Here is a 21,535-nt window from a genome sequence, read left to right as displayed (position 1 = left end):
AGCCACAGTCTGTTGGCTACCATTGTACTTTGTGGCTTCCCCCCCTCTGCTAAAATCAGTCTTCTGTAGGGGGTTAATCACACTGGGGTCACGGAGGCAGGGACAGTGATTTTATTTTAATTCACTTGTACAGACTGTTAGGATCTCGTTTCATGCTTCTCACGCAAAAACAGTTGGTCTCAAAAACCCAGCTTGGAGCTTCTACGTATGTGTGTGTGAGTTTTAATCTCTAATCCATCATAAACCAGTATTTAGTCAAATATATTAACAATTATTAGAGAAATGAAAAATTCAAAACTCCAAAGCTTACAAAATAAAAGCTTTTGACTTTTTATTAGTTTCGACAGACATAAAATTACTCTTGGCACCTTTTTTAAAAAAATTAATTTATTTTTAAAGATTTTATTTGAGAGAGAGAGTGAGAGCGTGCATGAGCAGGGTGAGGGGCAGGGGGAGAAGCAGACCCCCCGCTGAGCAGGGAGCCCGATGCGGGACTCGATCCCAGGACTCCAGGATAATGACCTGAGCTGAAGGCCGCCACTTAGCTGACTGAGCCACCCAGGCGCTCCTCTTGGCACATTTCCAAAGCAGTTTCTAAGCGCTCCCTTGTCTATTTCGGTCCATACCTTGTGGCAAGCGGCCGGGCATGTTTGTCCACTGGCACTGTTCTGTGGAGCACACGGAGAGCCTGGGCTTGTGTCTGCAGGACCCGTGGTGGCGAAAGCCTGCAGAGCAGGGCTGGGCCATAGCTGGGGATGTGTCGTCATCTTGCCTGGGAATCTTCACTGGGCTATGGGATGCCCTGGCTCCTTACACCCATTCTTGTTTCCTGGAGACTCCGGCTGCCGTTTGGACCATCACAACACAACCTCAGACTGCTTTCCAGGGTGCTGGACTCCCCCTTGCAAGACGGGGCAGACCCAACCCAGGGCGTGCAGTGGGGGCGTGCAGTTAATGCAAGTGATCAAATCCTGGTCGTCCCTGTTACAGAGGCCCTCGAAGCCTGGCAAAATTTGACACCAACCTTCATTTGAGCCCACATTGTCAGTATCCTACTGAACAGCAGAGCAGAGGGACAGATAAAAAGCCAAAGTTATTTGTACTCAACTCTTACTTCTTTTTCTTCCCCAATTTCTTGCTGATGGAAGAGCATGAGGAAGGCAGGCCAAGTAGCTCCAACAGGCAGAAAACCAGAAAGAGTAACAGATGTATTGATTTGCCTCGAACCCAGGGTCTGACTCTGAGCTCAATGATGTGTGTGTTTGGGGGCTCTTTTGCAGGGGTCATCCAGGGAGGAGCCCTGTCGAGCATTTGCACTCAGATCTTGGCAATGGTCAATCAGGAACAAAATAAAGTCCTGTGGATTCCGGCCTGTCCACTGTAGAAGAATGCCATTCTGGGAGTGGCTGTGGCCTGGCTGCCCGCGGGCACGCCTGGCCCCGCTCGTGCCCAGTGGTCGGAAGTACACGTCTATCTGTATATAAGCACGGAAGGGAAGGATCCACGCACATGGACTCCAGAAGCACCTCCTTTGTAGCCCGAGGGCCACAGGTGACCGGGACCCGGGCCCAGGCCAGAAGACCGTGTTCCTCTCACACATGTGCTTTAAGTAAAAAACACAAGAGACTTTCGATAGAGGGGTTCAACACCACCCTTTCCTTAGCCAGCTGATCAGAGATGCTGCAAAGAGAACCTTTCAGATCACAAGTTTACAAGCCTTTTCTAAGTATTGGTTGTTTATGTTTACTTGAATGGCCCCGTGCTGTCGGTGCCCAGCCCTGCCCCCCGCCCCGTCAACCCCCCGCGTTGCTTTGGTGTTGGGTTTTGTTCCTGCTTTCAGCAAAACGACTCTGGAACCTCGTTGGCGGCTGCATTGCTCTGGAAGGTTCTTGTCGGTGGGACCAGAGCTTCAGCAAACTTCCTGCTCCTCAGTGGCCCCTCTCCAGGCAGGACACGGCGACTGCAAGGGCTCAGACATGGTGGCAGCAGGAGCAGTGCCTTTGTGGGGCCGAGGCACCAGCGGCCATGTTCTCCCCCCCTGCGCCAGGAAGGCCACTTGGGCATCTCGCAAGCTCGTCGCTCGGGCTTTCTGTCCCGCCTTCTGTGTCCTCTCATTTCTTCTCTGTCTGCAATCGTTACGTCCGCCTTCTCGCTGGGCCGTCTGGGCTCCCTGGGGTCACCGCCATGCCGTAGTTCCAGGCAGGGTGTAAACCGAGGGCTGGCACGTGCCACCGGGTCCTCTTTCGCTTCTGTAAATAATGACCGCTTTGTCAGTGCAATTTTTGCAGGGTAATTCTTAAACTCCATAGGCTGGGGCAGGTACATCAGCTCTCTCTGATAGGAAGACACGTTTCAGACTTGGAACCAAGAGCTCTTAGGGGAAGCATAATGAGGAGTGTCCTCACTGTCAGACATCTAGGGAGAAGCTGGGGATCCTCTTAGTCTCGGTGACAGCACTCCCGGCAGAAACAGTACACCACGAGGGCGTCTTTGGGTTTTTGGGGTTTTTTTTGTTTTGTTTTGTTTTGTTTTTTTTGCACTTCTGACGCTGGATGTCTCTGGCTGAAGATTTGATGTGGTTCCTCCTTAAACTGTGCGTCCTGTTAATAATAGGTACTGTACTGGGCTCCGTGTAAGCGTCACTGGGGTAGGACCTATATTTTAATACTGTTCCTAACATTTCATTTTACTAGCAAGAAATCTTTTATTTCATTTTATTCTTTGTAATTCTAGACACTAGATTGTAGTTTAGCTAAACTGACATTTTTAAAAAAAGGGATCTATTTTCTTGCACAGTTGTTCAAAAGAGACACGTGTCAGTCCTCAGTGCTGCCCTTGGTCTCACAGGTACGCGCCTTCTTCTAGCTCAGACAACCAAGACGGACGGCGGGCTGAGGCCCTGCTCGGTGCCCGCGGGGCTGTTCCTCCGGCTCGCGGCCCGAGCAGGACTGTGATGGTACGTGTGCACAGGTACTGTTCTGACAGACTGGGATTTTCTGTACTAAAACCTTACTTTGTATCAAAAGTTAAACAGACTTTAGTACAATAAATAAAGGTCAATTTCTGTAACTTGTTGTCATGAAGATAGCGGTCTTTTAAATTGGTTTTCCATCGGTTCCCCACCCCTTGGCTCTCTTTTATTCCTAAATATGAGACGGCTTTCCTCCCCTCTGCAGCAGGTAGCTGGAACTGGCCGACGTGAGAGGTTCTTTCCAGCGCTCATGATCCCCAAGGAGCCCCTGTTCCCTGCTGCATCAGCACCTCTGACTCCCTCCTAACCTCCCATGCGTCCATCTGTCCTTCCAGCCGTCCAGCATAGTGTGGATGGTGGTTGCAGCCAGGCAGCTGATTTGTGTAAGATTCAGATCCTGCCCGCAGGTACTTACATTCAGGGCTGCGAAGAGCGAAAGGGATTTGAAGGACGCTGGGATTTCCTGATGTTCTCAATCAGACCTGTCTGCAAGCGGGTGAGGCCCAGGTTGGGTCCCCAGGGTGTAGAAGGCCTTGCCTAGCATGGGGGCTGCATTGTGATACCAAGTAGAGCTCTCTGGAATTCCAGGGTGGCAGGAAGCCCGGGCTGGCCTCTTTAAATGCCCCGAGTCTGGGTCAGGGAAGAGTCCTCCTCCTCTGCTCTTACGGCCTGGAGGAGGCGGGGGCACGGTGTTGTGGAAAAGCTTCATGCTGCTGCAGTGACCTGGCCGACGGGGGCAGACTTGGGGTTGGTGCCTCCTTAGTCCTTTCTGGCTGCATAAAGTTCCATTGTGCACCTGCGGTCTTGGCCTCACCTGTGGCCACAGCAGTCACGGGGCTGCGTGGGACTGTGGAGGTGCGGGGGGCTGGTGCAGCTGGCTGGGGCCCAGGGCACATCCCTCTTGCCCACGTGCGCCCAGCCATCGGGCTGCCCACACCTCCCTGACAGCCCAGAGCCAGTGCTGACCCAAGAGGGGCAGTTGCTGCACGGACTTTGTCACCCACCTGGCAAATGGGGGTGGCAGCTACTTGTTTTAGGAACGGTTCTTTTCAAGAGGCCAGTGATGCCAAAACCTTAACGGTTTGCATGCGCGGCTTTGTGAGTGACCTTTTCTTCTTTGAAATTTTTCTGTATTTTCCAGATTTTCTATAGGGAACTTGATTTTCTTTTATAATTACAAGGAAAAAAACCCAGTCTCTTAAAAATGGAGGCCAGCTAAGTTGCTGAGATCACAAACTGTTTCTGGATGCTGCCAAACAGCACTGAGGGAATTCATGCTGGTCTCCAAGCCATGCCGGGACTGGGGCAAGGGGGAGGGGTGCACAGGCAGATCGGTCTCTGCCCCAAGTTGGTGTCTGTCTCATGCAGGCTCAGATCCTTCTGGAAAGGGAGAGGTGACTTTTGGTTCCACCTGTGAGGCCTTGGACGGATCACACTGGTGGCCTCAGCACCTGGCCTTTGAGGACGGTGCAGACTAGATAATCTCTAAGGCCCCTTCCCACGCTGACATCTGGGATAGGGGTGGGGAATGGGACTTCAGCAGAACCCCAGATCTGGGGAGCCATTCCAGAGGCTAGAGGAGCCCCTGGACACCTCACGCTTAGGAGTGGAAGCCAAAGGGGCCCGGACTAGGAGCCAAGCACTGGCCCAGAGTCTCAGGCCTCTCCTTGGCTGGAACGAAGGAGCTGGTGGAAGAAGCCTGCACTGCTGCCCACCCTGGATGGACAGGGCAGAGGACCACTTGGGTCAGATACCCAGGACGGAGAGAAATGCAAGCAAGTGCAGGGCGGTCCCCCGAGCCAGCATATGCTCACAGGGAGCCTGCGGCTGGCTTTGGAATGATGACTCACAGGGCGCAGGGCTGTGAGGCTGGACCCCGGACAGCTGGGCCTTCGCCGCCCCCTCCCGCTGCTGGTGTGCTGACTTGCAGGTTTCATCGACCTTACTTCATCTGTTCTTAACCATGTCGGTTCGTACCTTCCCGAGTATAGTCTCTGGCCTCTTGATGATTCCCCCTTAAGTTCTCTTTGTGATTGTATGAGTTTTTATATATATATTCAACTGTGAAATATCTCTTACATACAGAAGAGCATGTACAATGTAATCGTACAGTCTAAACAATAATAAAATGGGCAGTGTATTCGTCTTCAGGGAACAGAACACTACCAGTCCCTTAGAGGGCCTCTTATGCCCAACGTGGTCAGATTCTCTACCTTTTCCACCAAAGTGAGCACTGCGCTGATTTGTGGTTCAATAATCTCCTCACTTTCCTGTTTTGATCCCCAGTGGAGATGCCCTGAAACAATGTAGTGTCCAGTTTTGACCACACCTGGCGTCAAGCACAAACGGAGCTGTGTGGGGAGAGAACAGTATTGCCACTGTTAGGGGAAGTCGGCCGGAAAGAGTCATGCAATCTCTGGGTCTGGCTCTGGGTGAACCTCCACTTCCCTGGGGATTTACCAGCGCCCCTTCTGGGGAAGTCAGCGAACAAGGACGGGAACGGGTCCTGGAGGTATTGGGGCCTCCACACACCAGGTCCTCACTGTCTGCGGAAATGGTCGGAGGGCTTGGGCTGCTGTTGGTTGGCAGGCTGACCGCTGCCGTCCTCTGGACTCTGCCGGCGAGTCAAAGATGCATCTGTGGGGTGGAATGCTGGTCTGGAGGGCAGGACTCTTGGCAGCTCGCGTCAAGGCAAGCCGAGTAGAAATGAGAATGTGCACCAGGATCACTGAATGTTCTGCTCTGAGCTAAGCCAATGAAGACAGAGGCACTGGTGCGAACAGCCCTTCACGTCTCCGTCTTGAGCCCCTGCCCCAAAGCAGACTCATTGTCCGTGAAGTCTAGTGACAGCTCTCGTGCTCACGCCTCTCCTCTGCTCTCCTGAGCATTTCCTGGGGATTTTCACCATTTCTTTCTTTGGCTCTCCTCTCTGTTGATGGGTCTCCTGCATCCTTTGCCGCTTGTGAGGGGAAAGGCTCAATCCTTGATGGGAATTCTTTCTCCCCGGGAGGGTGACTCTGTTTACCTTCTTCTGACACTGTCTTCTAGAAAAGTTCTGGATTAAGAAAAAAGCAGTCTGTATGCACCCCTTTCTACGGATTGGCACCCCTGGGTCGGGAGAGAGTGCCTCAGTGCCAAGAGCCCAGATAACAAGGCCTGAATCTGCACCGACAGCCGTTGTGGGGCTTCATCCCTCTTACTGGAGCTTTGGTTATCTGTGTGTCCGACATGCTGGCCTGGGTCCCTCCCTTTCTGATCTCCTGTCAGCATCATTTTGTCATTTCGCTGCTCTTTCATGAAGATTCCCTCAACTTCACCTTTCAGTCCCTTCTAGTGAGTGCTCATCTTTGCTATCACATTTTTAATTCCCAAGAACTCTTTATTTTCTGAATGTCCATCTTCGTGTCACTCTGTATTTGTCTCATGGGTATGATGTTTTATCTGAACGTAGATTTTTTTCCCTTTGTCCTTTCTCATCAATCTAATTTCTCCGTTTTCCCCCTATTTGTCTTGGTCTCAGTCTTGCCCATCAGAGGATTGGACCTCTGGCATCTCAGATTCCCCAGAAGAGTCCTCTGGGCCCTGACTGGAGGGGTTGGCCTGGCAGCCATTGTGGGGGAAAGGCTGGTACTCTGCAGTCAGCATTCAATATGGCAGCACACAGCCACTTCTTCTGTTTTCAGTGTGGGACCAATCCTCTGGTATGTCCAGAAAGCTCTCTTAACACTCTCCAGGGAGAAAACCTCCCTGACTTCTGCCGAGTTGAGGGAAATGCAGGAGCCCCAGAGCTTGGTCTCTCTCTAGCCTTCCTGAATTCCTCATTTAAGCCATCCTCTCTACCCCGAGTTCTAGAAGGAACGATGCCTCAGTTCCTTGCATTCAAAGATTCCTTGCTTTCTCATGTTGTTTTAGGATTTGGCGTGCTCAGGTCAGCTACATAACTTGCCGCTGGTCTGTCTCCTTTTCATCTTCTAAAGTGAGTTTGTGGTGGCTATTTCTCTGTTCTCCCCATGTTTCCGAATTTATGTCTTTTTAAAAGAAATCCTTTTCCTGTATTTACTTTGCCTTAATGAGGTTTTACTGGAGGAACTAAATTAAGTTTATGTATCATTCTGTTCTTTTTATCCCAGAAGTAAGGTTCACCTTTTCATGTCCCTTTACTCTCGTTATTACTCTCACTGGGGCTTGGAAGGACCTAAAATGCATACTCATTCCTTCAGTGGCAGAGCCCTCTGCCAATTGGTGTGTCAGTCAGACCTCCATCAGAGAGGCAGGGCCAGTAGGAACCAGTATGATAGTGTGTAACTTCAGAAATCTGCTTCAAGCCGTGGGCTTCTGTGAGTGGGAGTACGGCTGACGCGCGTGAGGTCCACAAGGCTGGGAGTTCCGCCTGAAGGTCACAGAGCAGGTGGGGCTCCCCGGCATGGACTGACAGAGGGAAGAGTGGGCAGGTGGAACTCCACAGGAGAGCTGAAGCTGTGTCTACATGTGCAGTTTCTTTCCCCTTTTTTTAGGGAGGTTTCACCTGTCCAGGCCTTTCCAGGCTTCTGCTTCTAAGGTCTTTCGACTAACAAATCAGGCTCCCCCACATTATCTAGGATACTCCCTTACTCTTAATGTCAACTGATTAGGGGCTTTCGTGCAAATGGAAAATACCTTCACAGCAACACCTAGTGTTTGAGTAACTGGGGACTGTGGCCTAGTCAAGTGGTCACATCAAAAAAAAAAAACATCACTGGGGTATTTGCCAATTATTTACTTAACCAGTTCCCCACAAATGGGTGTTCAGATTAAGTTTGCTGTTGTTTATAGACTTTTTTTTTTGTAGACTTAATTTATCTTCTATGTGGAGTTTGTACTTCTCAGATAAGGACGCTGAGGCTTTAGGCAGTTACAGGAAATTCCCTAAGACCTTTTCTTATGCCATGTTACCTTTGGGATAAAAGCAGACTTGTGCTTATTTTGGAGTTGCTTTCTTTAGCTCCTCACAGATGCTACCCGCTCTGGGGACGTTAACCCTCTAAGGTACTTTACGCCCGCCTGAGTCCGTGGAAAACAGGTTCTGAGAACTAAGTGACTGTGAGGATAAAAAGGGGGACTGGCAGGACCCCTGGGGCCCACCTGCAGATAGGAGGGCTCTGCAGCGCATGGTGGCACGTGGCTGGCATCTGGCGCACATCCAAGAATATATAATGATAAAAACAGAATCAGAAGGTCTTCTGAGTTTAGCAACAATGCATGCTAGTGTTAGTTCTCTATGGAAATACAAAGAATAACTCTAAAATTGCACGATATTTTGCTGGGAATGTCTGTCTCTTTTTTGACAAACAGCTTATTTTTTAAGATTATCTGCTAATACTTAGAATGAAGGTAATGTATGCTTCACTTTGGCCTTTGACAAGTTGACATTTCTCGAAGTACAGAAACTTGTTTTTACATTTTCGTGTTTGAAATATATTATTTTTGATAACATTTTATAATTTCTAAATAAGTCCCTTTCTAAGAAATCCGTGTATTTTTTTAAATTACATTTTTAATGGCATTCTAAATAATCTGTTTGTACATGTTACAGGGTCTAGACTCAACCAGTGATTCTCCAGGAGGGTGCTGCTTGAGGTCATCTTCATTTGCGGGGAATACAATTGTTTATTTAAAACTAAAAATCTGAAGAGTTGAATCTGAAAGGTGTGTGTCCACATAGAGATCACTGAAGATCAGAAAGCAGGTTCCTTATTTCAGGTCACAGCCCAGATAATTTGCCTTTAAGAACGCAGGGAAGGAGCCAATCAAAATGCCTACAAATGCAAAAGAACATGGAGGGAAGCCCATCAGAAGAACTTCTCTGGGTCTTTTGCGGGCTGCTCACTTGTTTCCCCAATAGTCCAAGGAGGAGGGCCTAGGTGTCGGGGGACAGGAATGTGTTGGCCTCCCTGCCGAAGCGGTGCTTCATCCCGTGACAGCAGGCTTGATTTCCCCTGCTGTGTCATAGATTCTGTGATGCTCTTGATGATAGTGGTATTCACAGGGGGTCAGGGGTTACTGCTTACCATCCAGCTACTCAGCCAGCAAAAGTGGGTGCAGCAGCCCCTCTGCCCAGGAGGTTAGCTCAGGAGGACAGACGACTGTGATCAAAGTGGTGTCCATATGCACGTGTGTCCCAGGTACACTTGGCGCAGTAGGATCTGCGGATACTTGCCAGTGCCAATCACGTTCAAAGAAGTCGAAGGCCTTTGTGGTGTCTGCCTGTAAGCAGGAACTGACTGAGTTGTTGATCTGGTCATTTTTTTTTTTTTTTTTAAATTTATTTATTTGACAGAGAGAGAGATAGTGAGAGAGGGAACACAAGCCGGGGGAGTGGGAGAGGGAGAAGCAGGCTTCCCGCGGACCAGGGAGCCTGATGCGGGCCTCGATCCCAGGACCCCGGGATCATGACCTGAGCCGAAGGCAGACGCTTAACGACTGAGCCACCCAGGCGCCCTTGATCTGGTCATTTACAGCTCTGCTCCAAATCCCGATTAGGTCAGTGTGCGGCCCTGGCTTGGATCCTTGTGTTGGCTGTCCTCACGAGGTCATTCAGGTCCTCAGGGAAGGAGTTAGCCGAGCAAGTCAGGACATATCTGAACATGCCCAGACCACAGCAGCCGGCACTGTCGGGGGAACCAAGACCAGCGTTGGGAGTGCAGCCCCCGAGGGGCAGGGGACATCCAGGCATTCCTGCTGCAGTACAAGAGGTTAAGAAGGCCCATAAATAGGCTCCATCAGGTGCCCCGCGAGGGTTAAACTCTCACCGGAAAGGTTTTCTGATGTCCCCACTGCAGCCAGTTGGTGATAAAGCACACACCATCACGTGCTGGGTTCAAAGCCCTTGACACCAGGAACTTTCCTAGAAAGGGCACCAGTCACAGTGCTCAGGCTCGTTACTACATTAGCTGACAGGATCATCAAATATGTGGGCTCCGACGGTGAAGACATCCTCCAGGGTACACTCAGTGCCCTCAAGCTTGGTCACATAGGTATGACAACCAGTGTATGGGGGGGAAATGCAGGGATGAAAAGCCAAGAACAGTGGGGGATATGCATGTCCCCTTGTTGTAAGCCGGCCCATCTGTGGGAAGTGTGGGCAGAGAAGGCTTCTTGGACTCCTGGCTGTGGTTTCGCCACTGCAGGCCTCAGATGACCCCCTAGGACACGTGGAAGTCTGTGGCAGGAAACAACCCATCAGTGATGAGGTGGGTGTGGGCCAATAAAAGATTCCAGGATTTCAGCAGGTGGGACGGAAAGTGCCTCCTTGGTTTAGAAGACCTCTCTCTGGAAGGATTTGGTGATCAGAGCTTCCTGGAGGTTTTTGTTTGTTTTTTTGGGGGGGGAGTTGTTTTTTGTTTTGTTTTTGCTTCAAAAGTAGAAAAGATCTAAAAATGTATATTTCTGTACATGAGAGGTCTCATCTCAGGGTCATTCCACTCCTCACCCCAGAAAGAGGACATATTTTCATCAGTTTGGGGCTTCTGGATGCAGTGAAGCCCCCCCTTCACCCAGGAGGAGCACACACAGAGTACTCTGTATCCTACTTCTCCCCACATAACCCAAAGTACTGGTGTGGCCTGTCGCTCTCTACTGCACACACCACTGTGGCAGCAAACGGGCTGTCCCACTGAGGACCGGAAACGCAGGGCGCCATCGGGCACGTAGCCTCGAGGCAGGAAAATGGAAGCCGATGGGAAGTGGGCACGGGGTTCACGGAACCTGTTTGCCTGACAGAGGAGGCACTGCTAAAATGCCACACAGCCCCTGGGGAAAGGCCAGAGATGGCGATAGATGTTTGGGGTGAGGGGAAGTGTGTAAAGGGGGCAGCCCTGAGGCTGTGTTAGCTGCCACCATTTCCTGTTTTCCTTATGCAGTTGAGAACAGGGAATGTGGCTTAAAAAGAAAGAAAAAGGTTTAAAGATGTTTTGTGTCAAGCCAGACTGGAGGCTCTGCTTTGGGCCCACACTCGGGTGGGGGTGCTAGGAGAAGGCTCAGCCCCTGCTTTAGGGTTTCTGGGTAGCAATTTCTGTGCATGTAATAGCCCTGGGTACCCCGGGGTCCTAGGGGGTGGAGGTTTTCTGCTAGAATTCAGCAAGTAAGAGTGCCCGCCTTGCCTCACCCCCTCGATCCTTGTAGAATATCCTGTGCCTAATGTGTCGGCTTGGACCTTGAGACATGAAGGGAGGAACTTGGAGAAAGGGACACCAAGTGTTGTTCTTGGGTCCCGGGAAGTGGGGGAGTGTGTGATGCTGTCCAGGGAGGAAAATGGTGGTGCGCTTTCCACTGGGCATGAGGGGAGGTTGGTGGCCCTCTAGCAAGGCCACCATGCTGCAGGGGTGGCGGTGCTGTTTTTAGGATGTGCTGCGGATCATGACCGAACCTGAAAGAAGAAAGGGCGGGTCATGTGCTGTGTGCACCCCCACGGGAACGGGCCCTCATACTGCAGAACACCTACTCTGTGCCACATATTCTACTAGCTGACTTTCCTAGGCTCTGGACTTGACATTTTTTTCAGGGTTAAAATTCTTTCCTTTTTTTTTTTTTAATGGTCAGTATTTGATTGTAGCATCCTTTTATTCAAATTAAAATTAAATTCATTTTTAGGAGGCCAATTTAATTAACCACATGTCTAATGAAAAGAGGGTGACACCCTGTCATTTTAAAATAACAGGATGTTATTTTGCTTTATTGAACCAGACATGCAAAACTTAAAATTGCATACTTGGAAGCATTTAGCTTAATTTTTCTTAGTTTAAAATATTAAAATAAACTCTGGGTGAAAAATTAAACCATCTTTTTCTTGCAAATATTAACGTAGGCACATGGCAAAAAAACGCAAATGGTATCTAGCAGGGCATGAATTGAAAAGTTCGATTCCATCGTCTTTGACATTGGGAGAGGTCTGGCTGTTATCAGGTTCACTGTGATCACACTTAGCATCAGTAACAACTATGGGAATAAATAAGGGCCACTCAGCTGAGAACAAGCAAGGGCTACTCCCAGCTAGCCATAGGAAGGGAGTCAGCCCCCATCACTTGCCTTTGGCAGAGATGCTAATGCAGGCAGGGGCTCGGGAGAGCTGTGCAGTGGGAAGAGGAAAGGCTTCAGGTGTGCGCTGATCAGTCTGTTGGCCCCGGGAAGCTGGAGGCAGGCTAATCAGCAGTGGGGCATCCTGCGTGATTGGTTAGGGGTACATATTTGGCTTCTCTAGTTGTTTTTACTAAGCTAGACGCTGGGGCAAAAATTACGAACGCTGACAGGTATTGATCAAATCTTGGCCATTTGGGGCCAACTGTTATAGGGGTTGTTTGGCTTCCTGGGCTGGTGGCTACAGATTGTGGCTCCAAGTCCTTTTTTTATAAATGGCCTGGCTGTTGTCCATGGGTGTATTCAGTCTCATAATGAAATCACCAGCTATTCTGATGAGATGCTGTGTGACGTGAGGACATAGCATCATCACCTGTGAGGCATTCGTGCCCAAAATGTTTCACCTGGATCTCATCAAGCCATTACATCCAGCTCCTGGTTTATAGGAAGTTTAGGGAATAAAGAAACAATCAGGCAAAGCGATAAGGAGGAGGATTCTACAGGGCAATCACCTGGTCTCTTCAATGGCTAGGTATAAAAACATGTGTGTGGTGGGGGGCAGTAGATGGATGGACAGGACCGATTTAAATGCAAAGTATCTTGACAGACATATAACCAACTACAAGGAAAAAAGTTGAATGAGGTCTGAATATGGATTCATAATGAAATTAGGGAATGGGTTGAGATGTGAGGGTGCTGCGGAACGATGTCGTGGCAAGAGTCTCAACTCTTCAGAGGCACAGGCGTCTAGTGTACTTTCCTTTGAAGGGGTGCAGCGAAATCAGGGTGATGCAGCACAGCCAAAGGGTGTAGTTTTAGACCTGGGTGAGTCGTCAGTTTTCATCACAGAAAATCGGACTTCTCTGTTTGGACTTCTTACACTAATGCTTAGAAAAGAGTATTTTGATCCACTCTCAGTTCTTCTTCATCTAAATAACCACTATCACAATTTATGCCGATACAAGCAGAAAACAGACTTGTAAATTCTCCCTTACGTTTTCACCTAAATAAAATCATAACCTAGCTGCTTGATTTTTCCCCACCAATGCCATGGAGACTCTTCCATATCAAAACATGTGGATCTGCCCCATTCTTTTTATGACTGCATGCAGAGTATTTATTGGATGAATGAATCATCATTTATTTAATATAGATTCTTTTTTTACAGTAGTTTTTCTGCTGTTAAAAGCGGTATCTAATTCTACTCTTAAAGAGCAAAGGAGGCATGAAAGGAAACAGACTTGCTTGTCCGAAGACACATAGCCAAGTGAGAGAGAGAACCAGCCTTTGAAGCCAAGTTCATGTTTCTAGAGCCCTGCACACAGCTTATAAAACCAGTGCTGCTTCTAGCATCCTCCTTCTGGGACTGATTGGTCTTTGGCCTCTCAGAGACTGATCTGTCACATGGTATATAATTTTGGGACATATGCTCAAGAGTCAAAATACCTCAACTGATTTGTATCTAATAATGGACGGGCCACTTGCAACACCTGTCTTTGATTTTTAGTATCCTTTTTATAAGTGGGGCTGCTACTTCCTCACAACCCATAAGATAACGTCTTCGAAGAATGAGGAGCAAGCAGGCACCACTGCGTGGACAGCCACACACCTCTGTCACTGCCATCAGTAGGAAATGTTTCCCACGCAGTGCACTACTACTTCAAGTTTCCCGTGAGCGTGTCTGCTGGAGTCATCTGTCCGTACCCTAGCTGCAAGGGAGCCCAAGAAAGCAAATGTGGGTTTTTAGCTTGGGGAGGCAGGACCCCCTAATGTGAGGGATTTCCCAAATGGAGGGAGGCTATTCAAAAGGTGCTGGGCAGCTTCAAGCAACAAATGTACACCATGAATCCAAATATCTGAAGATAAATGTGGTGCATTCGTAACATGTAATATCGTGCCACCATTTCATAAGCCTATTTTGAAGAACATTTAATGGCTCGGAAAAATGCTCAAGATAAGGTCTATGAAAAAATATGCAAAACCATATACATCGAGGATGGTCTCATTATTTTTAAAAGGATGGGAGGGCAAAAGCCTTGTGAAATGGGTGCCTGTTGGGGTCCTCTGAGGAGCAGGTGCCAACATGGGATTAGACCTACAAGAGGTTTATTGGGGGAAACGCCTGTGAAGGATAAACGTGGAGGGAGTTGGGTGTGCAGGGAAGCCTTCAGCTGGAGGCAGGTAGAGCTGACATCTGTGAAGGGAGAGAGGGAAGGAAGGACAGAGGAAGAGCCTCAAACTGCAGTGCAATTCTGAGAAAATCTCACCCGGGCCAAGGGCCGTGAGCAAAAGCTGCATTTGGAAGGTGCTAGAAGAGCCTTGCGTTTATTTGGCACAACTACCTCTGCTGTGCTCAGTCACTAGCAGGGCCCAGCCCAGGGGAAGCGTAGACTCAGGGCTCGTGGGGGGCAGGCGCCGAGAGCACTCGGTCTGGGGGGAGCTCTGCCCCTAGAGGGTTCTCTTGAAGGAGACTGGGTGACGCGTCTTCACTGGTGAAATGAGGGGTGGCTTTTGAGCTGGTTTTTTGCACCCAAGTGTAGGCAAACGATGGTTATGAAAACTGCCCCAGTGGCTTGTTTGCTGCTCCGTAGAATCCCTCATTACTGGGAAATGCCATGCAGGCACACAGCGTACATCGAGTACAAATATACAGCCCACACATCCCCATGGAACCAAGGTTCGGGTGGAGAGCCCCGCACTGCCCCCGAGGAGGGAGCCTCTAGCCCCGCTCTAGAGCAGCGGCTTCTCGGCTCCCCGTCACAGCTTTACCGCCCAAGTGGACTCTCCTCCTCCATTTGCCACTTGTTAAAATTCAGTCTATAACTGGGTTTCCCTGAAAATCTGCCTTAAAAGAGGATGAGGAGGTTGCCAGGAACACTAGGGCTATTTTCTTTGCTACCGTCCTACAGTTTTGAGCTCCAAGTTTTGGTGCTTTAGAGAAGTGAGGGTCAGTCATTTGGAAAACCAGCCCATTTATGTGGAGAACTTCATTTTTATGACTCTGATTGTAATGAACTCAGATTTTAAACCCTCATACCTGCCGAGGGTTTCGTCTTCTATTGGGCATTTTTCTACAGTCCCTAAATTTAGGTTCTATGGGTTACAAAGAGCCATAGGTAAGTCAGGGACCCTTTAGAAGAAGCCAGATCCTAAACTGTCGGTAAAGAAAATTGGAGACCATCTGGTCCCAGCCTTGTCAGTTAGGAATAAGGACACTGAGACTTGCCCAAGCTCTCAGAGCCCTTCAGGCACTTCTGCTGTTTCGGAGGCATGGACTCCCTGCCTCCCCGACATCAGTGTAACTGCAGCGTTAGGGGCGTCAGCCTGTGGGCCTCTGGAGGCCAGGGGCCGCCTCCCATCCCTTGTCAACACTTCTACCCCAGGACAGAAAGAAGTGTGAGAGAGGTGGGATCCTTGGTAAGGGTGGGTGAGTCTCGCTGGTCTCCAGGTGTCAAATGAGAGATTCTCAACTAGTTGTACAGCTCAACCATGGGCAACCGGAGGGGTGAGGAGCTATGGTGTCCTGAGAAAGCTGGAATAGTAACAGTAGTGGTAACAGCTTGATGGTCCTTACTATGTGCCATCCTTCCTTAAGTGCCTCGTGTATATTAACTTGCAACACTATTGGGTGGGTACTATTATTCCCATTTACAGATGGGGAAACTGAGGCACAGGGAAGTTGAGAAACTTGCTGAAGGTCATACAGCTAATCAGAGTCTGTGCTCTTAACGCCTGTCCTAGAATGTCTGCCAGGCAATTGAGAAGGCGTCCGTCCCCATCCCAGACTTGGGTGACTGGGCCAGGCCTGGGAGGAGGACCCATGTCTGCAGAAGACAGTGGGTGCACTGATCCAACAAAGCACATGGTGTTGCTCAGGGAAAGGGGAGCCAGAGGGAAGGGGAACCCACACAGGATGTGGAGCCTGTCCTCCAACTCAGCAGCCCTGGGGAGCCCCATGGGCTCTGAAGTTATGCTTAGCTGTAGGACATCCTTAGGGCAGGACAGCTGCCTTTCTAGCCTCCTTATGCCCTACCCAGAGGGCACGTGAGCCCTTGGGGCGGTGTCTGTGCTAGCTGGTTTATGTGATGGCTGGAGGCTTGAGACAGCCAGCTTTGCCAATGTCCACTTCAACGTAGAAGCAGGACCAGGGACAGGTGTGGGACCGTTGACTACACCATGACGCTATGGACTCGTAATTGTGGCCCCATCTGCAGACAGAGGGAGGCATCTGGTCAGTTAAGACAAGGACTTAAAATGTCATCTCACAGGAGGTTCCTCAGTTGTGGGAACTCACCAAACATTGCCCTCCATTCCCTCCATTCCCCATGCCCTAGAGGCAGGATTGGGAGGCCATCTATTTCCAGAGTGGCCACTGTTGACTGGAAGAGATTCCTTTTAAGGAATCACTTTCAAGACAATGTTTTTAGACTTTAACTAGAAGGGACCTGCTAGAAATAAAAAAGACCTATAGGTGTTGCTCGGTGGACTAAGAAGTATTTTTCAAATGTTTTCTCAACCAAGCTGCAATTTTCAAGCATCCTGCTCCTTCTGTGTGTAGGCAGGAACCTGAGTCAGGATCTTTGCTTGGGGAAGAATCTCCTGAGAAGCCCCCCTGAGCTGTGTGAGTTCAATGGACAGCCTTGCCTCGTGGGGATAAAAGTTCTCCAACAAAACTCCTAGCTCCCAGGGACAGGTGGTTCAGTGTGTACGCCTCTGGAGAGGCAGTTCCCTTGGAACAGTGCTCAGCCTTAGAGTGTGCAGTGGAGGGCCGCTGCAAAGAAACAACCAGGGAGGCATTGTCATGGTGAGGAATCTGGTTGGCCCTGGGGGACAATCCTGCGGATGGGACAAAGCAGCTGAGCGTCTGCAGAATCACAGCACCAGCTTGCGACATCAGTGGGGGATCTGAACCATCAAGAACACCATCCTATTCGTGGGCAAGAGTGTGTCTCACTGTCGGGGGTCAGTGGCCAGAAGAAGGAAAGCCCACTCCCTCCCCGTCTTGGCCTGGACTAGGATGGGTTGAGCTGGGGTCATAGGGAAAGTTGCTGCATAGGGGCAGCAGAAGCAATGGCAGCAAAATACTATGGCGGGTTCCTGAGGCTTGCCCCACGGGGCCAGGGAAACAGGCAGCATTAGGAGTCCCTGGGACAGATCCTGGGCTGGCCTATTCATCTAGAAGGCAGAAAGTCAGGAGGAAGTCTACATGAAAATGCTACACAACGTGCTGTCCTTGACCCCTGGAGCAGGCCACGTGCTTGCACAGAGGTAAGATGCAGGCAGTCAGATTCCCTGAGCCCCTGCGCCACCCTTTGAAGGCGTTGCATGCTTCAGCCCTACGGCAGACCCCGAGGATGAATCCAAAGACGTTTAAGGGGGATGTGATGCCTGGCTTCAAATATCTGAAGGACTATCAGAACCAGGCCCAAGGACAGACGTTCCCGGAGGGAGGTTGCGGCTTAGTCTGGGGAAGAACTTTCTGGCTGCTGCATCTGTTTCATGGTGTGATGAGGCACTGAGACGCTGGGCAGGGTGAGGAGTGGCTTGTGGACTGTGTGGGCACAGGTCCCCGATCCTGCCTCCCTCACCCCAGTCCCATTCCTGGATGGGATTTCAGGTCGCAGCTCCCTGCTTACACACACAAGTAGTACGGGGAAATCCCAAAGGATCCCGGACCCCTCGCCAGATGTTCCTGCATGGCGCTTTTCAGGTGGGCAGCCCCTCAGCCTGCACGTGGAGCTCGTCCACCTGCCGTCTGAGCTACTCAGTCCCCAGGCAGGACTGCTTCCATCAGAGAGAACTCAGGAGGAGGCCGAGTTCACGTTCTCTCCACACTGACTCTTGGCAATATATGTTTGGGTCCCTGAAGATGAGCCGTCTTGGGAGGAGGTTGAGAACACAGCCTAGGAGGGCCGATTCACATCTACTTGTTCAAAATGACGACTAAAACGACTTCTTCACGAAGTCTCAGTGACACTCCTCGGAACTAGAAGACACAGCAGCACAAGGCGCTGTCGGTGCCATCCCACCCAAGGCTGCCTTCTTGAGAGACTCAGCATGACAACCGCTGTCCTAGCTTCCTTAGAAAGCCTGACTAAACTGCTTGTAGGTAGGTAGTGGGAATTGTAACCTGGCTTAGGGCATGTGGATTGAGGAAGCCACCTGAGTTTTCTTCCTTGTGCAAAGGGTTAAGGTATTTTCTGAGTACAGAAATCTCTTCAGAGTGCCAGAGATTTTTCTTTTTTTCAAGCCAAGGGAGTCAGCATTAAAAGCATACTGCCTCCGAATCCTTGTGACCTTGGCCAGAGCCACCCAAGTTCTTTGAGTCTCAGTTTTCCCAGCTGTAGAGATAGGATTTGGGGAAAGGGATCATGGAAGATCCCCCTAGGAGAGCAGTCAGCCTCCTGAGGAGTCCTTGGCCATGTGGCATTTGGAGAGGAGTCCATGGCCAAGCTGATGCAGGTTGTCTATCTTTTTGGGTAGGGCAGCTGGCTCTTGATGAGATGGTAGTGGTGCCTCTTGGCCTGGACTAGGATGGGTTGAGCTGGGGTCATAGGGAAGGTTGCTCAGAGGTTGACTGGGTCTCAGAGTGTCGTCTGACCAAGCAGAAGAGGGTCTGCCTGGGACTGCTCTACTCTGACTGGGGCCGGGCCTTCCTCCCAAGGCCTTTCTGCACTAAGGGCAGGCCTTCCCACCCCACTGGCTCATTTTCTCCTGAGGGTGGGCTGAATGAGAGTCTGATTATGATGCCTATACTTTACGACTTAAGACAAAGTTTTGTAAAAATAAAACACTGATCAGCAAAAAATTAGTTCTGACCCATGATACGTTTTGAGTCAAACATATTCCTTTGAACTCATAGCTTCAATTTTTCATTCTTTTCAACATTGGATTTTTAAATCTCAGAGATAATATTTGCTTATTGTGGGCATTCAGATAACACAGAGGAATATAATGTGAAGAAGGAAAGCCCCCCGCTTTGTTCCCAGAGGCTTTCGGCACGTCCCTTTCCCCGTGTGGTTGCTGCAAGCATTTGGCAGGCACCCGCCCAGGTCTTTCTTAATGCGTCTACATGCATGTAATTTCCTTACGCATACGTGGGGGGTCATACTGTATGTATTGTGTTACTTGCTCTTTAAAAAAAACAACAACTAAGTTTATGCGAACTCACTGCCGTAAGAGAAAACACTTGGATGATCTTAGCAGTGTCCCAGGAAGGGAAAGTAGGAAGTTGGGTAATTGTGAAGTTTTGGATCTAGGCTCAGGCGTTTTAAGGCAGACAGGAAACTGATTGAGATTGGCAAAAGTTTTATGATATAGTTTAGGATTGGTAACAGCGAGGAGAGAGTCTTTAAGTGATTCTTTTTTTAAAAAAGATTTATTTATTTATTTTGGAGGGAGACGAGTGTGAGAGAGTGGGGGGAGAGGCCAAGGGAGACGGAAAGAGAGAATCTTAAGCACACTGCACGCCCAGCACAGAGCCCGATATGGGGCTCGATCCCAGGACTCTGAGGTCATGACCTGAGCCGAAATTAAGAGTCGCACCCCTAACCTACTGAGCCACCCAGGTGCCCCTGAATGGTGCACAGTTCAAAGTTGTAATAAAAACTGACTTCCTTGATTGTTTTTTTTTTTTTTTACTTATTATACTGACCTTTCAGATTAGTAAAAAACTACAACAAAACCCCCTTTTGTTGTTGTGAAGGGTTCAAACAATAAAAAGACCTCTGATAAAAAATGATATATGCCTCTGGTATAGAAAAAAGAAGAAACTGTTATTTAATGGATTATTTTTTTGGTGACATTCACATTCCATGTCCTAAACCACTGTCTGGTGTTTTTACCATACCTTTTGAACTGCCCTCTCTGCTATCTCCTTATACTAAATGTTCCAGTCCAGAGCACAGCCTCTAGCTCACACCTCTGGTGGCCTGGAGCTGGGAGTATGCTCTCTCTGCTTGGAGGGCTTCCCCTGTATGCTATTCTGAGAACACCTCACCCTTTCTTATCTCTGTGATAGGTTCAGGTCTGTTTGAACTTTGCTATACCATTATTATGGTAATTTTTTAAAGCTTAGGATCTCTATATCATAGTTGAAAATATTTAGCAACAATACCTCATTTGTATAGGGATTCTTTTACCTAGCAACCTCAGGTATCTGAAATGGTAAAAAACAAAACAAAACAAAACAAAACAAAACAAAACAAAAAGTGGGGTGGCAATGTATTACAGCAATGAAAATAGATGCTCCAGAACCCAGGCACTGATGCTGAAGACACTGCATGAAAAAAACCAAACCCTTCCAGGCACTTGGGGCATATTTTGGTTCTTAGTATAGATACATTTTATTATCAGTGTTTTTCAACTGCCAGTATATTAGAGTCCAGTTTGGAGAGGATTGTTTGGGGCAGATATACTAAGCCTGACACGAAGACATTAGCCAAAAAAATCACTAAAGAAGAAAGAGCAGTCCCGGTGACCTGGCCTAGCATAACCTATGGCGGCTCCTGTCATTTCTCCAAGCAAGGCTGCCTTACTAACCTCTAGGGTGAGGATGTGCTGGTGGGGAGATCAGGATGGGGCAGCAGCATTCTGGAGCTTTGTTGGTCAGTGAGCATGCTTGGCTGATGCTGTTTGCTCTAACGGTGAATTAGTGATAATTAAGGGCCTACCATGTGCCAGATCCTTTATGTGTATTAGTTGTATCCTCACAATGACCTAGAAAAATTCTTACTCTCATTTAATAAATGAGGAAGCCCAGGATGGAAATAGAAATAATTTGGCCCTAGATCTCCTAACTAGAAAGTGCTAAAGCTGGGATTGGAAGCTATGGGGCTCACCTTCTTTACTGCCAGACAGGTGTGGTCACCAGCACTGTCATTTGCAACAAGAAGAAACCGCAAAGGTGCCTCTTCCTTAAACAGGGAGTGGGGGTTTGTGGTAGGCCCACTTGTGTATGGTAGGTTCTCATTTAGGACCAAGCACCAGAGACAGAGGCCTAACGTTTGCAGACTGCATAGCCCAGCCCAGCGCAGGCAGCTGTGGGGAGATACGGGAAGAACGTGGTCTTAATCTCAGGAGCTTTTAGTTCAGCTGCGGAAACAAGAGACTCAAACAAAATAACAAGGAGGAACTGAATCCTTGATTATTTATTTGATACTCATTTTGTTTGGTTTGTTTCCTGACGTTTGTCCTGTCTCCACACCTGAGTGGGCCATCTGGGCACCAGGCTCCAGGAGGTCAGACAAAGGCAAGCTCCTTTTGCCAGGCAGAGACAGGTGGTGCGGGGGAGCTCAGGTAGGCTTCCCAGCAAAAGTGTGTTTGAAGTAGGCCTTGACTTATGGGAAGGGCTCAGGTAAGAGCACAGGAAGTGAGAGGCGGTCCCTGGTGACTATCAGAAGCTGGGTTCCCTCTGTTCAGTGTCTGAGATAGCCTGTCTTCATGATGGGCTGG

The 21,535-nt window shown here is 49.2% G+C and overlaps 1 protein-coding gene across 3 annotated transcripts in view; it reads left to right on the top strand.

Moving 5' to 3' along the window:
- The window catches only part of DLG5 (discs large MAGUK scaffold protein 5), a 218,555-nt gene that overhangs the window by 114,087 nt on the left and 82,933 nt on the right, over positions 1-21,535 (top strand). For 2 of the 3 annotated variants that reach the window (XM_032423551.1, XM_032423549.1), the window contains one exon: positions 1,281-3,987. The exons of the other annotated variant lie outside the window; for it this stretch is intronic. In XM_032423551.1, the coding sequence (XP_032279442.1) occupies positions 1,281-1,384 (104 nt within the window). In that variant the 3' untranslated portion in view covers positions 1,385-3,987. Of the gene's footprint in view, positions 1-1,280; positions 3,988-21,535 lie in introns of those variants that run through there. 3 annotated transcript variants of the gene reach the window in all.

This window comes from Phoca vitulina, unplaced genomic scaffold (genome assembly GCF_004348235.1).
Source record: "Phoca vitulina isolate PV1807 unplaced genomic scaffold, GSC_HSeal_1.0 scaffold29, whole genome shotgun sequence".
Classification (NCBI taxonomy): Eukaryota; Metazoa; Chordata; class Mammalia; order Carnivora; family Phocidae; genus Phoca; species Phoca vitulina.
This window is presented reverse-complemented; position numbering and strand designations above follow the sequence as displayed.